The sequence below is a fragment of the Pleurodeles waltl genome, chromosome 5, assembly GCF_031143425.1.
Source record: "Pleurodeles waltl isolate 20211129_DDA chromosome 5, aPleWal1.hap1.20221129, whole genome shotgun sequence".
Lineage (NCBI taxonomy): Eukaryota > Metazoa > Chordata > Amphibia > Caudata > Salamandridae > Pleurodeles > Pleurodeles waltl.
Window position 1 is genome coordinate 150,650,615 of NC_090444.1, and position 15,736 is coordinate 150,666,350.

The window sequence follows — 15,736 nt, forward strand, 5'->3', positions numbered from 1 at the left end:
TAGTTCAATTTGGCATTTCACTATTTCATTCATGAACCCATTTGTCAAGCCTAATACAAAAGAAATTAAATTCTGTTTATGACCAAGAGTTTAGTATCTATATTCTTGGACCTCGACTGTTATGCTGTTTTGTTTGTTCATTCCTTGTTATCCTAAAATATATTTCCTGTTGTGTTTCTCCTGTGTAGGTAACCTCCCTCGTGGATTTTACTGTTCATTTCAAGAAGGGGAGTGTGGGTGGACACAGAATTCATCTTCCCTAAACACACCTCTATGGAAGATTGCTGTTCCGCAAAACAACCAGGTCTCTTTGACTGCAGGTAACTTTTGATGGGTTATTTGACTAAATATGGACATGTGATAGACTCTTGAGGCATTCACCTGAGATTCTTCATGGTCATATTTGTGCAGGTTAGTTAAGGAGGGTCAAATGTATTTTGCGTTTTTAAAAAGGGCACTTGTCATTATAACAGTCGTGGCTGCTGCCAGGAATGAGAGGTGGGCAGCACGCTGAGTGGGAGGGTCAGAGGGGGCAGTAGAAAAAAAAATGGAAAAAAAAACATACCTGCCCCTCCGTGCTCTGACGCTCCCACTTCAGTCGTCTCTCGTCTTCTTCCCTCTCCAACCAATCTTGACGAGTCTCTCATGCTGTTACACAGCATGAAAGAAGTGCTACAATAGTCCTGAGGGGGTGGAAATGCCACTCAGGGAGGGAGTGGGGCACTGCCGGGTGGAGAGTTTCTAAGTGGGCATGTCAGTGTGGCTGGCCTTAGACGGCCGGCCAAACTGACATGCGCACTTAGAAGCACACCACTACTCCTCCTCCACTTGTTGATGTGGAGGCGGCTGTCCCGGCCCTGCCCTACAAAAGCGGAAAAATAAAGGGATAATTAAATACTTTTATTCTCCCTTTATTTTTCTGCTTTCCGCAGCGGGGCAACACTCCCCCACCATAGCGGAGGTCTGCCCCTGCATTTGAAGTCTTATGAGAATTAATGCTCTCTTCCGTAGCAGAAAATGCAAAAAGAGGTACCCCACACATTGCATGAAAATAGAGCTTTACGCAAAATACTCATGCAGGGCTTTTCATCCATTGGTCTGTTCAAGTGTTAGTCACATATTGCTTCCACCCACAACATATACCTTGGCTCTCTTCACTGTGAGTGATGATATTTTGCTTGTGCATATCCACGAAGGATTAAGACATTTTCGGTACCAGGACTGGTAGATCAAGCACTGCTTTTATGTCGGCTTTTCTTTGATTTTTTCAAATTATTTTGTGATGGGTATTATTTTACACGTTTATAAGTATATGCACGCCATGTTTAGAAAGAAACATTTTTCGTTTTGGTACTTTCGCACTTTAAATGCATATTACATATGTATGAAACAATAAAAACATTGCAGGTTAGCCAAGGCTAGACGTATGAGCTTTGTTAGTTTCTTTTATAGCAGCCTATATAATCGTATATTGAAGTTTCTTCCCGACATGAAAATAAATGTTGCCAGACAAAAAAAATCTGTTGCTTCTTTAACAATCTTTTTGAATGACAAGTTGTTTTAAACGCTATTTTATCAGGATATTCATAGCTTTTTCAAGGACACTTGATATGCACGATGAATGTTTGAAACAAACATTGGTTGCATTCATAGAATGTTAAACAAAATACTCAAGGAATAAGTCTCTATGAGTCAATTTAATGCATTAGTTGGATGGTGAGGAGTATTTTCAAGATTAAGGATCTTTTGAAGGCTGATAAGACACCAGTTGACGAACAGAGATCAATGAATGTCTGAAAACCATAGACCTGCCGAACACACCCCAGGTACAATAGCTATTTTATGTAGCAAAACCTACAGCCCATCCATAAATGTCAGCACGGTTTCTATAAATCAGTTTTGTAGGATTGTATCCATGGTATGAGTTCTCTAGTGCCTTGAAGCTGACACACAGCCACAGACATTGGCAGTATGCTCCATATACCCTACATGGACCAAATCACAGGTCTTTGATGGCAGTACAGCCTAATGCGCCTGAAGCACTACATGTTACATGTACTTTGCATGGAAACAGAAATGTTGTTTGCATGTGCAACCCACTACCACCACCACCATGTCAACAGACCTCTAGGTTTTACCAATTCTTGTTGTTCCCGTTTTCTTTCTTGTTCACTGGTATCGAATAAAGGACATTATGGACTATTTGGGGCTCTGGTAGGGTCAGTACTTTGTTTTCCTGGTACCCACCCGCAATGATTATACGGGTAGAAGGGTGCTAACTTTAAGTCGATCCATCCTTGGACACCAGTTACCAGTGATCTATACCTTGGGATCTGTTCTGAGTCTGTGAACAGGCTTATTCATTTGATGGTTTTGGCATCTTTCTAAACTCCTAAATTGGCAGAGATTAAGTTCTGACTATAACATTGCTTATAAAGGAAGCTGTTTTCAGTTTTAGCTTAGTGGTTAAGGGGCCACGTGCCTGTGAGTATTTTAGTACCATACTATGGATTGTGTGTTATTTTTTCTTGTTTGTATTAAAATCTGCGTGCATTTTGCACTAGCGCATGTGATTATATTTAGTGCACAGCAGGTTATGCAATTATTTACTGTTCATTTGTCTATCCAGGATTAATCGAATCGTGGCGATGTCATCTTTTACCCTCTGCTTGTCCTTTCAGTATTTAAGTGGGTGAACGTGGCTGTGGTGTGAATGCCCAAGTGAGCATGCATTCATGCTATGTACGCCTGTTGCAAATCATGTGTGGTTGTTTTGTTTTCCTGAGCAATAATGAACAGTTATGAGAACTGTAGCATCCTCCCCAGCCTGGGTACCCCCCAATGACTACGCCACACACAGAGATGAATATTACATGTCTTTATTCTTCTGCGTGCACTGCAAACTCAACATTCTAAACCATGCTTTCATTTCATTTAACTCTATCAACTACGTCACACTTCTATGGAGTCCATTTGGAGCTAAAAGGATCCTGCCATAAAACTTGCAAGACACATGGCCCTCATTACGAGTCTGGTGGTCGCATGACCACCAGTCTCACGGTGGCGGTCCCACCTCCAACAGGCTGCTGGTGGGTCACCACATTATGACTGAGGCGGAGCCGCCACGGTCGGACCACCAACACCAACAGGCTGCTGCCAGGCACTGCTTCCAACACCGCCCTGGGGATTACGAGTCCCCATACCACCAGCCTTTCCATGGCGGTTTACACCACCATGGAAAGGCTGGCGGCATGCACTTGACATGGTCAGTGCAGGGGCCCCCATGCACAGCCCCGTCGCGCATTCCACTGTCCGAATTATGGGCAGTGGAATGCGCGACGAGTGCTGCATTAGGAGCTGGTGTCAATGTTAAGGCCCTGTTCACTGCCGGCCCTGCGGTGAACTCTTAATAGGGCTGGCGGGGTTCAGGCCGCAGAGTTGGCCTGAAGGCAGAAAAAGTTTGGCGAGGGGCCTCCACTGCCGCCAAACTCGTAATGAGGGCCTATGTCTCCCTCTCCGTTTAATAAAAGGTGAAAAATGTTTACAAAATCTGTATACACATATACATAAGCATGTACAACTGCATCTCTTCGGTCAACCTTCTTGGCACTTTGATCAGTCGACCTGATCTGGTTACTGGAATCGGGGAGCTGTCATCTTCAGTGTCAGAGATTTTTTAAGACAGTGAAGTGGTAACAGCAGTCACTGAGTTCTCAGGTTCAGTCTTTCCTTCACCATCTCAATTGAAAGACAGAGGAATCAAAGGCCTAAAGTGAGAAGAGTCTCTGGTAACAGATTTCCCAGGGCACTGCACAGTCACCATGTGTCTCTTCGAAGACATCACGTGGAAAGGTTCAGTATCATATAGAGCATCAGATTTCCTTTTTTGCATCTGTTGGGTGATCACTAAATCTCCTCTCTTAAAAGTGGTATTCTTTGCATGTCACCTCTGGTCTGCATAAGCTTTAATTTTTTGCTTGTTTACCAAGTCCCTTGTATGAATTGTGTTCTTACTATTTTCTCTCTTCTTAGCCAATTGAGAGAACTTGGTTGTCATTGCTCTCCTGAACATCAAAGTTGCAGTCCTTTCACCCATGGTTTAGTGAGGTGTGGAACGATAAGCTTGTAGGGTATAATTTTATATAGGTTTCAAACTAAGCTTCTCAAGAGTTGCACACCGTACTGGTTTCTTTAGCGTACTCATAAAACACTCAATTAGTCCGTTGCCCGGCAGCCACAAAGGTATACTCCTTTGATGCTTTAGATTCAAATGCTCCAGGAATTTTCTTAATTCTCAACTGTTAAAAGGCTTGCCATTATCAGACTTTAAAATGTCTGGAACTCCTCATGTCGCAAAGATGCCATCTAGTCAGTCAATGACTCGTTCACAAGTTGTGGATGAGAGATCTCTTCGACTAATGGAAAACATGTATTCATCCACAGTCACCATCAGGTGATGTCCATTATCGAGTGGACTGAAAAAGTTGATGGCTATTCTCTCCCAGCTTGCTTAGGAGTTCTGACATGTTCAGAGTGTGTTGAGTAACATTTGGAGAAAGGCAGTTGCATAGATGGCAGGCCTTGAGTTCTTTTTCATTCTTCTCATCTAAATACGGAAACCAAACTCTGCTTCGGAGAGCTCTTTTTGTGGTAACGCTACCACAGTATCTTTTGTGAGCCACTTCAATAACTTTCTGTCCCAGACTCTCCGGAATCAGGATTCTCGACCCTCGCAGTATAACTGTGTTAGAAATGGGGTTCCTGGTTGGCTAGGGTAGGTGCCTCAGCTAGGCAGGGACTGTCACTCTAGTCAGGGCAAGAGAGCTACACACCCACGATAACCCCTGCTCACCCACTTTGTAGCTTTGGCCAGAGCAATCAGGCTTATTCCAGAGGCAATGTGTAAAGCGTTTCCATAACACACACCACCCAGTGACACAATAAATACACCACAAAAGAAACTCCATAACAAGTTATATAAAAATTAACTGTATTGCTTACAAATTATAGACCAAAAACAACATGAATCAGTAATACTCTGATAAGCAAGCAGTTGTCAAACCCTTATCATGAATGCCAGTAAAAAGAAGGGTTCTCACAGTGCACCTGACATAAAACATTACCCTTCCACTGCACACAAGGTAAGTCCTGAAAATATGTATGTCACCCCAACATGTCAAGCACGACATATATCAGAAATCAGGTCATGAGACATGCAGAAACAATGAAGGCAGAAATACTGTGGTGTAATGCCACATCAATAGGAATCACCATCAACACCTTTCACACGAAGGTTGCAGCCGATCTGGGCTTCCTGTAGAGGAGTTACGGTAAAGAATACAGTGGTGGCGTACAACCTCCAGCAATCACCACAACCCCCTTGTATACGAAAGTTGAAGCACATCTGCACTTCCTTAAGAGGGTATATGGTGAAGAATACAATGAGGACGTAAGGTATCATCAATCACCACAACGTCAGGGCCAGGAGCTCCATTTCCACAAGATGCGTTATTTCCTCTCCTAGCAGGAGTGGGGCCTCCGTCTAGGTCTCTGTCCTGCGATTGGCAAGACAGTACCCCTCCTAATGAGGTAAGCCACACAGGAGGGGGGTCAGACACATGACTCCCCCGGTGGCAGGGAGACCGCTCCAGGTCCCCCCTCGCACAGGGCTAAACAATAGGCAGTCGCCCGCGACTGCGTGGGATTGCTGCTAGCCTCTCCAGCTCCTCTCAAGCTGCTCTCTCTGTTGAAGCGCATCTGGAGCCCTCCAGGGCCTCCTGGACTGCTGCCTCTTTTCGATTCGAGCCAGCTGCCCGAAGCAGGCAGTGCAGCAGCCCGACTAAGATGGCTGTCCTCCTCAGGCGGGCGGGGAGCTCCATGTCTGACAGTAAGAGTACCTGCCTACTGGTTCCCTGGGGGCAATGAGTGGTGCACGCTTGCCTGTGGTCCCTCTCTTCTCCTTCCCAGCCCCTCCTCATGGGGAGGGGGCTTGATTCACCCTGAAACAAGGGCGCTCACCACACGCCCACAGGAACAGCCAAGTACAGTGCTCATCAGGCTCTAATAAAATGTTAGCACTTGCCAAGCACTATAATAGCAGGGCCAGGGGCAGCATTTGTAACTGGGTAATCTCATGCTGGCCCCTAGGAGACCACTGGGGCACCAAAGTAATGTGTAGGCAGACCAGCACAATATGGTCCTGGCAATCCAGTGGCAGGCCTTCTGGGGACCTAGCAGGCCACACGTCAGCACAACAAGCAGGTCAGTCTTAATGGCGATCACAGTCCCTTTCAGCAGCATCTTGGTACAAGTCCACGCAGTGTCTGTCAACATGGGGAAAAACCTCTATACTTAGTCAGTTTGCCCGGCTTCTAGAAGTGGGGAGTAGGTTCCAACCAGCCCTAACCAGTTCCAGGAATGCCCCTTCTCCTCCACACTGGCCCCAAAAATCAGTAGCACGTAAACAAGTCCTTTATGTCAGGGCAAGACACTGTCTATGCAAATGTAAGTGCACCCCGCCTCTACCTCTCCCAGCCCAGGAAGACCACTCAGTATGAAGATGTATTCCTATTACACCTCCACCCTCCCTGTGTGATGGCTGTCTGAAAAGTATGCACAAAACCCAGCTGTCACTGTACCCCAGACGTGGATTAGAGTCAAGCTGCAAAAGCAACAGAGTTATAAGCACAGAGAAATGCCCACTTTCTAAAAGTGGCATTTCTAAAATAGTAATGTAAAATCCACCTACAACAGTAAGCATGATTTTTCACTACCATTCCAAACATACTAAACATGCCTACGCTGCTCCTTATAGACTAGGACATACAACTTAGACATATGTGAGGGCATTCCTACTGCAAGCCTATGAAAGGGACAGAACTCATAGTAGTGAGAAATCAAATAGGCTGTTTGTCACTACCAGGACATGCTACACAATAAGGCACATGTCCCACCTCTTACCTACACAGCGCCCTTCCCATACGGCTACCTAGGGCCTACCTTAGTGGTAACCGATCTGTAGTAAAAAAGGGAGTTCCAGGCCTGGCAAGTACATTTAGATGCCAAGCCACTGTGGCAGTAAACTGTGCACACAGGACCTGCGGTGGCAGGCTTGAGACAGATTTGAAAGGCTACTTCTGTAGGTGTCGCAAGGTGGGCTGCAGGCCCACTAGTAGCATTTAATTTACATGTCCTAGGTATAAGGGATACCACTGTACAAGGGACTTACAGGTTAATTAAATGTGCTGATCAGGTGTAAGTCAGCCATACCAAGTTTAGAAGGGAGAGCACATGCACTTTAGCACTGATCAGCAGTGATAAAGTGCTCTGAGTCATAGAGCCAACAAAAAAAGAGGTCAGAAAAACAGGAGGAGGGAGGTAAAAAGTTTGAGCATGACCCTGCAAAAAGGACCAGGTCAAACAAACTCCTTCATAGGCTATGGACAGTTCATCTTTGGCATTTCTGTATTTGTGATATTCACCATAATTGGTGAGAGTTTGAGTGTGTGGGTTCCATCACTGATGTGTAATTGTGTCTTTTAACTTTAGCATGTCACTGTCATGGCTCATTGCAATGATAAGCTGAGCTAACGAGATAGCAACTGGTGTATTTGATTTTACAATTAAATGTATGTAGGCTTCAGCCATCTTGCATAGAGTACCTTGGCCTTGAATAGGCAATTGGAAAAGTAGTCTGCAGGGTTTTGATCCTTCCCTGGATAATGCACAATGGTGTAACTCTACTCTTGCAATCGTACTCCCCATCGTTCAATGCGAGGACGCATCCTGGCTTTTCGATAGCCAAAGTTAGTCAGTAAAGCTTGATGATCCGTTATCAATGTAAAAGGCTGTATGGAAATACATGGAAATGTTCACAAGCCCATACCACAGCTAAACTTCCTTTCTCAGATTGTGAGTCAACGCGTTCTGTTTGGGACAAACTTCTACTAGCATATGCCATGATATGCCTTTGACCATTTGAGTGTCCGCTGTGCAAGGATAGCGCCTAACCCAACTGGGCTAACATAAACAAAAACCTCTGTATGAAGCTTCAGATTGAAATATTGACCCCAATGTTGACCAATGATGAGTTGCACGGCGGTTCTGAGCGCCTACTGCCATGACGACTAACACCACCGGAATGATGTCACTTTCAACTGTCCTCCACATGTAGGGCAGGTGGCTGCCATTTTAAGTGGTAAACTTGTGGATATACAGTACAGGGACAGTGTTAATTGCGGCATAGTAAAACCTAAGAGTGTCCAAATGGTGAAATTACACATGCCATGACCAATATAATGGTAGCACGTATGCCTACAGTTGTATATGTCCCTGGCACACCAATCTGTACACATGTCCTATATGTGGACAATGGCTGCCCTCCTCAATATTCAACAGTAATATGTGTGCAGAGTTCTGTATGAATGTATGTGATACCTATATTTAGACAGTTGACCTCTACACATTATTATTGTGTTTTGCTGCTACACAGCCATTGACCCATGTGGAGAGGGAGGTCTACACCAGTGTACAGACCCTTGTTGACCTGGCTACAATGGAAGAGGGCCACATTATCATCAGCTATTGGCTGAACCGTGACACAATTTGTGAGCTGTGTTCCCAATTGGAGTCTGATCTACTGCCTGCCAAACAAAATCCCTATGCTATCTCTCCCACAGTACAGGTACTATCTGTTCTACATTTTTTGGCCACTGGCTCCTTTCAGACGACTGTGGGCTTGGCATCCGGTGTGCCACATCAAATGTTCAGAAACATCTTGGGAAATGTCCTGACTGCCTTATTGCAACACCTCCAGAGTTACACACAATTTCCACAAAGGGACAATTTTACCATCGTTAAGTCTGATTTTTATGCTATAGCCAACATCCCTCATGTGATTGGTGCCATTGACGGCACACATATTCTCCTTATGCCCCCCAGAGCCACTGAGAAAGTGTAGTGGAATCGCAAAAACGTCCATTCTACAAACGTGCAGGTGGTGTGTCTTGCAGATCAATACATTTCACAGGTGGCAGCAAGATTCCCTGGATCAGTCCATGACGCCTACATTTTGAGGAACAGCAGTGTCCCACAACTCATAGCACAACTATAGGGAGAGAGTCTGGCTAGCAGGTGAGTGTGCATGTGACAGATTTGCAGTGCTACATGACTTTCTCATGTTTGGCATTGTACAACTGTGTGTCAGGTGCTATCTTTCTCTCTTCTTCCCAGGTGATTCTGGCTATCCTAACATGCAGTGGCTGCTGACACCTGTGAGAATCCCAGGACAGGGTGAGAAACTGATACAATGATGCCCAGGGTCATACCAGAAGAGTGATTGAGAGGACCTTTTTGTCAGATCATAGTAGCCTGCTGTATGCTGCACAATTTGGCCCTCAGGAGACATGGTCCACTACTGGAAGTGGAGGGTGGAGCACTGCCATCCCAGGGGATGGAGAACAGTGATGAAGAAGGATAGGGGGAAGAAGTGGACTTCAGGAATCAGCTGATTCAGCTCTACTTCCAATGAGTCTCAGGTAAATGTTGCACTGTGAATCCGACAGGATTTCAGTTGCTGGTGGGCATTGTCCTACACTGTGGTGTGTAGGCAGGAGTGTGTGTATGTCGGTTTTTGTGGGGACCCACTGTTGGCCATCTGCTGAATGACATTCAGACTGCTTACTGTTGTATTACACAGTAACAATTGCTGCATGAGACAGTATGTGTTATTTTATCATGTATTTATGACAAGGGTTTTGTGTGGAGGTATTATGTAAATAGTTGCTATGGATACAATACTTGTGGTCGAGCAAAGGGTGACAGTGATATTTACTTACTAGAATGGCTAGACAGTATTGTGGTTGATGAAATGTTTGATTTTCTACTGCCCTTTGTACCTGATTATGTTGGACAAAGTGTAATGTAACATGTTTGCACAGTGAGTATGGCACAATTGTGAGTGTTACTACATATCTTCTAACATCAGATGGTGCAATGGGCTGTGTGTTTATTTTGTACTACATATGTGGCTTATATAATATGAGTATAGTGCAGTAAATATGTGTTACATGTCTGTTGCTGACAGGTGTTGCAGTGGTGCCTACCCTTTGCCATGGCTACATCATGGAGGGAAAGGTGGTTTGTGGACACTCCTGGCCAAAGCTGTGACAAGAACTTACTATACCCATCTCTGAACATTGGATCCCTGCAACATTTCGCTGCACATGTACATATTTGAAAATGAATGATACTTTACAATTGCATGCATTTTGAATACATGACAACATATGTTGGTGTGATCAAACAGTGTTTATTAAAAGAGTGAAGCAAAAGGGATGGAACAGTGCAAGGGAGTGGGCAGATGGTGAACAATATACTCAGTTTAATGTCCACAGCTACTGGTAGCACAGGAGCAGAGTCCATGGGGCCATAGGAAAATGGAGGTATGGCAGTGGATAGACAACAAGGTGGCTCAGTGGCACAGAAGGGAGACAGTTCAGGGCAGAGTCACTTCCTGGCGGTGGGCTTGGTCTTGGCTACAGTGTCACTGGGTTGTCTGGCTCTCTGGCCACGTTTACGAGGGGGTTCCTGGGCTACAGGGAAAGGGGTACTGGTTGCCTGCGAGTCCTCTGGCAGGGCCACCATTCCACTAGCTGCTGCTGATGTTGAGAGCTGGGCTGTATCCTGGCTAGTGGAAGGTGCCTGCTGGTAAGTGGAGGACTCAGGCATGATGTTGAGCATCCTCAGCAGCACCCCTGCAATGGAGGCCATGATGGTATTCAGTTGTTTCCATTACTCCAATGCCTCCTGCTGGTGGGCCACCTGCAGCCTCTGGTCCACCTGCAATGTGGCCAGGATCTGGCCCATCTTGTCCTGGTAGTGGTGGTATGCCCCAGGACCTCTGAGGTGGCCTCATGGGCATCCAAGTCCCTCCTTGAACCATCCCCCTGGGCCACTGATACCCTCCCAGTGGCCCTAGCCCCCTGTGCCTGTGTCCCCAACACAGGTCACCCAGTCCCACTTGCACTGGGACCTTCATCGTCCTGCCTGGCACTGGGTGGTGACTCCGGTCCCTGTACAGATGGGCAGACAGTCAGTGACCTGGAGACATTGGTGTGGGGGCGTTGGGCCACAGCTGATGGTGGTGGCTGAGTGGTGGGGGTGTCCTAGTCGGGGCTTCTGGAGAGTGTCTGTTCAGGGCTGTGGAATGGGCCAGGGTAGTCATCTGGATCCAGACATCCAGCTGGACTGTCGTCACTGGGGACTTCTTCTGCTGGTGGACTGGCACTTCTTGGTACCTCCGGCCGGGTGGAATGGGCAGTGGTTCCTGTGTGGTAGTAAAAATATTGTTTTGTGACTCCTGCAATGTATGGGCATTGTGGCAAGTGGATTATAGTGTTGTTGTATTGCTAGAGGGGATATGGTCTGACAGTTCAGTCCCTTTGTATCATAGACGTGGTATATGTGTCTATGTAATAGTTGTTGCCAGTGGCATGTAAATCTCCTGTCTTCTGCCCCCTATCCTGTCATTGCCATATCTCTTCCAGCACTTGCCACCTGTTTGGTGTGCTTACATCCCCAACAATCTGCATGCAGGGGCCCTTAGGGATGGGTGTCATGCATTGTTAGTTGAGGGATTGGTGGTGCATTGTGGGTAATGTACTGTAGCCTACATTACATGCCTGGGGTGGTCATTGTTCATACACGGGTGGTTTGGGGGTTAGTGGGGAGGTGTGGGCATGCAGGGGATATGGGTATGGGTGTATGGGGGATGTGTATAGGATAGGGTGTTTAGTGATAGTGACCGAGATAGGATGAGATATACATTACAGATGTAGCAAATGGTAGGGGAGTATATATGACTTACCAGAGTCCAGTCCTCCAGTGAGGCCAGTGGGGCCCTGCAGGTGCAGGTTAGCCAAGACCTTCTCCTCCCAGTCACTGTTTTCAGGTGGAAGAGGGGGTCCACCACCAGTATTCTGTACTGCCAGTTGATGTTGTGATGCTATGGCACATACCTTCCCCTGCAGGTCGTTTCACCTCTTCCTTATGTCGGCCTTTGTGCCTGGATAGTTTCCCACTCCGTTGTCCTTATTGACAGTCCTCTGCAGTAGATCCATTTTCCAGGCGATGGATGTCTGCTGTACCTGTGCTCCAAACAGCTGTGGCTCGACCTTAAGTATTTCGTCCACCATGGTCCCCAGCTCCCTGTCAGTGAAGCAGGGGTGCTGTGGTGTGTGATGTGAGTGGTGTGGTGAAGGGGAGTTAGTGGAGGTTGTGCAGGGTATGTGTACGTGTGGTTACAGATTGTGGGTGTTTGGTTGTTGTGTAGAGCGTGTTGATTTGTGTGTGAGACTTGTGTGATACGTGTGTGGTGTGCACTTGTGTGTGATGGGTTTATGGTCTGTGGGCGAGTGAGTGTCCAGTAGTTGACTGGCGGCAAATAGACGTTGCAAAGGATGGTGGGATGTGTGTGTGTGTTTTATGGTGGTGTGTGTGGGTGTGTTGAGTGTGTGTATGTGTCTCAGGTGTGAGGGTTTCGTAATGTCCTATGTGTGCAGTTGTTGTTGGTGGGTGCCATTAGCCGTGGAATGACCATGATGCTAATTTGTGGGTCATAATTTGGTGGGCGGTCTCTTCTTGGCATGGCGGTAGTGGGTTGCTGACCTTCGGCTTTCAACCGTCATTGGCCCTGGTGGTTTCAAGAAATTGGCTGTTTTTTGCTGGGTTGTGTTTTTGTACTTATAATATGACATTATGGTTACCGCCACCACCAGAGGTCTTTTGGCGGGCGCCAGCACGGCGGGCAGCGGTAATTATCGCCAAACTCATAATGAGAGCCAAAGTCTTTTGTATCAAAACAGACCGACATCTTTAGAAAAGCTTGTAATGTACCTTCAATGTTTTTCGAGTTCCATCTGACGATAACCTTTATTGAAATCAAGGTGAGAGAAGACCTTTGCACCATTAAATTGCATTATGATGTCAGCAATGTGTGGACCTGGATGTCAATCTTGTTCAATTGCCTTGTTTGCCTAGTGCAAATCAATGCATATGCATACAGCTCCTTCAATGTTTTTTTGGGTACTACCAGTATAGGAAAAACCGATGCCATTGGACCAGTAGAATACTCATTGTCATGCTTGAGTAATGATTCAAGTTCTTTTTCAACAGCAATTTGGCTATGTCCCTGAACAGGACGGACATCCTCATTAATATGCAGCTTTACTTTCATGGTCCTAAGCTTTCCTAAACCATGAAATAAAAAAGGAAATTGACTCACTATTTTGTGATGAGCATTCTGGTTGTAATTCACAAAAATCAGTCCCTTATCATCAGCTGTGCTAAAACTGAGTAGACAGGCACTTGATACTGTACCTTGAAGCACATGGATGGGTGCTTGCATCTTGGTTTTCTTGTGTTTCATTGTCGCTACAAATGAACCTTGACTTTTTATGGGCATAGATGCAGCCCAGGTATACACTTTGGTTTTCATTGGCATAAGACGTGGTAGTTGAGATAATTTATTGTATTTCTCTTCAGATATTATGTTTATCGATGCACCACTGTTGAAAATGAAAGGTATCGAACAAACTTTTTTTTTCATATAATCTTGGACAATGTTTGTATAAATTCTGAGCTTTGGCATGTTGACATTTCTTTGGCTGACAGTTTTCTTCACATGCAGCCAGTCCAACATGCTCATGTTTCTCTGAGGTAAACATCAACATGGCACAACCATCTTTCTCACTGTTACTTGATTATGAGGTGGAAGAACTGTTTGATGATGATTTACATGACAAGCGACTTTGTTTAGTGTTGATTTGCCGTAACTGGTGTCACCCCTGTGGGCATGTGTTAGAAATTGGGTCTCTAGTTGGCAAAGGTATGCACCCTGAGCAAGTGGGGACCACAATCCTAGTCAGGGTAAGTCAGATACTCAACCTACATTAACCTGTGCTCATCCTTTGGTAGCTTGATACACATCAGTTAGGCAATGTATAAAGTATTTTTTCAACACTTAATTACAGTAACACAGTGAAAAAAACAACAAAAAGACTCTGATGGACTTTTTTCCTTATGCAGGGTCATCCACGATCTTTTTTGCCTCCTGCCTCCTATGTTTTTTCTGACCTGTTGCTGTTGGCTTTTGAACCCTGAGCACTTTACCATTGCTAACCAGTGCTGAAGTGCATATGCTCTCTGTGTAAATTGTATTGTTGATTGGTTTATCCATGATTGGCATATTTGATTTTATTTGATTTACTAGTAAGTCCTTAGTAAAGTGCACTATAGGTGCCCAGGGCCTGTAAATAAAATGCTACTAGTGGGCCTGCAGCACTTGTTGTGCCACCCACATTAGTAGCCCTGTAAACATGGCTCAGACCTGCCACTGCAGTGTCTGTGTGTGCAGTTTTAAACTGTAAATTCGACTTGGCAAGTGTACCCACTTGCCAAGCCTAAACCTTCCCTTTTCGTACATGTAAGGCACCCCTAAGGTAGGGCCTAAAAGAGCTGCCCTGCCTGTGACTGTGCTTTGTGGAGCTATCCTGCAGTTGCTGCTTCTGCCTGTGCTAGAGGACAAAGACTGGACTTTGTGTTGCCTTCTTTCTTGTGAAAATCTCCAAGGGCTTGATTTAGAGCTTACCTCCTGTTGTTTGAAGTCTCAGGGACAGCAAAGACTTCTTTCTGCCAGTACCTGGAGCCTCTGGAGAGACTCCTACTCTGCCAAGTGTTGCCCATGCAGTTCCTGGGGCCCTGAGAAGAGAAGCTGGCAGCCCAAGAGTAAAAAATCCACGCACAGACTGCCGTGCAGGGAAAAGATCGACACAACTCTGATCTGTGGCTGAAAAATCGATGCGCTGCCGGCTTTGCGTCTGAAAATCAACGCTTGCCTGCAACGCGACCGGAAGGTTGACGCCTGCGGCTGGATAAACGATGGGCAGCATCGCTGATGGAGACCAGTGAGATCGCAACCCACTCTGCGTGGTTTTCAGGCCATCGTGCAGCTAAATTTCTGACGCAAACACTGCTGGGCATGCACAAACAACACAAGGCCTGCCCGGAACCAAGAGTGCTGATCGGATCGATGCATCGCGCTCCTGCGGAGAGAAGAAACGCCGCACGCCGACCCGACTAAAGGAGAAACAACACAAGGTCTCGCTCGTGAGTGAAATCGATGCACACTCACCCGTGCGCAGTTATTTTTGACGCACCCAAGGTACATTTTCAGGCTTACAGTTTTAGCGTTGTGTTTAAAATTACATGAAGACTCTCTTTGAATTCTTAGTGATAACTTGACTTGTGTATTGTGGATTTTTGTTGTTTTGGTCTTGTTTTGTTTAGATAAATATTTTCTATTTTTCTAAACCTGTGTTGTGTCACTCTGTAGTGTTTTCATTAAGTCACTGTGTGTCTTGGTACAAATACTTTACACCTAGCACTCTGAAGCTAAGCCTACTGCTCGTGCCAAGCTATCAAGGGGGTGAGCGGGGTTAGCTGAGGGTGATTCTCTTTTACCCTAACTAGAGTGAGGGTCCTTGCTTGGACAGGGATAACCTGACTGCCAACCAAAAACCCCATTTCTAACAGACTCCACACCAGTTTAGAAAAATAGACAATATTTATCTGAGTAAAACAAGATTAAAACAACCAAAGTCCAATAAATTGATTTCCGTCTTGCAGCTCTTCTATTCACAGCATCATTTGGCAAGTTTTGATTATCTTTGGATGTGCT

At 45.7% G+C, this 15,736-nt stretch overlaps 1 protein-coding gene across 1 annotated transcript in view; it reads left to right on the forward strand.

Moving 5' to 3' along the window:
* The window catches only part of ALK (ALK receptor tyrosine kinase), a 2,590,648-nt gene that overhangs the window by 2,007,383 nt on the left and 567,529 nt on the right, over positions 1-15,736 (forward strand). The window contains exon 7 of the mRNA XM_069233821.1: positions 189-320. Coding sequence (XP_069089922.1) covers positions 189-320 — 132 coding nt within the window. The remainder of the gene's footprint in view (positions 1-188; positions 321-15,736) is intronic.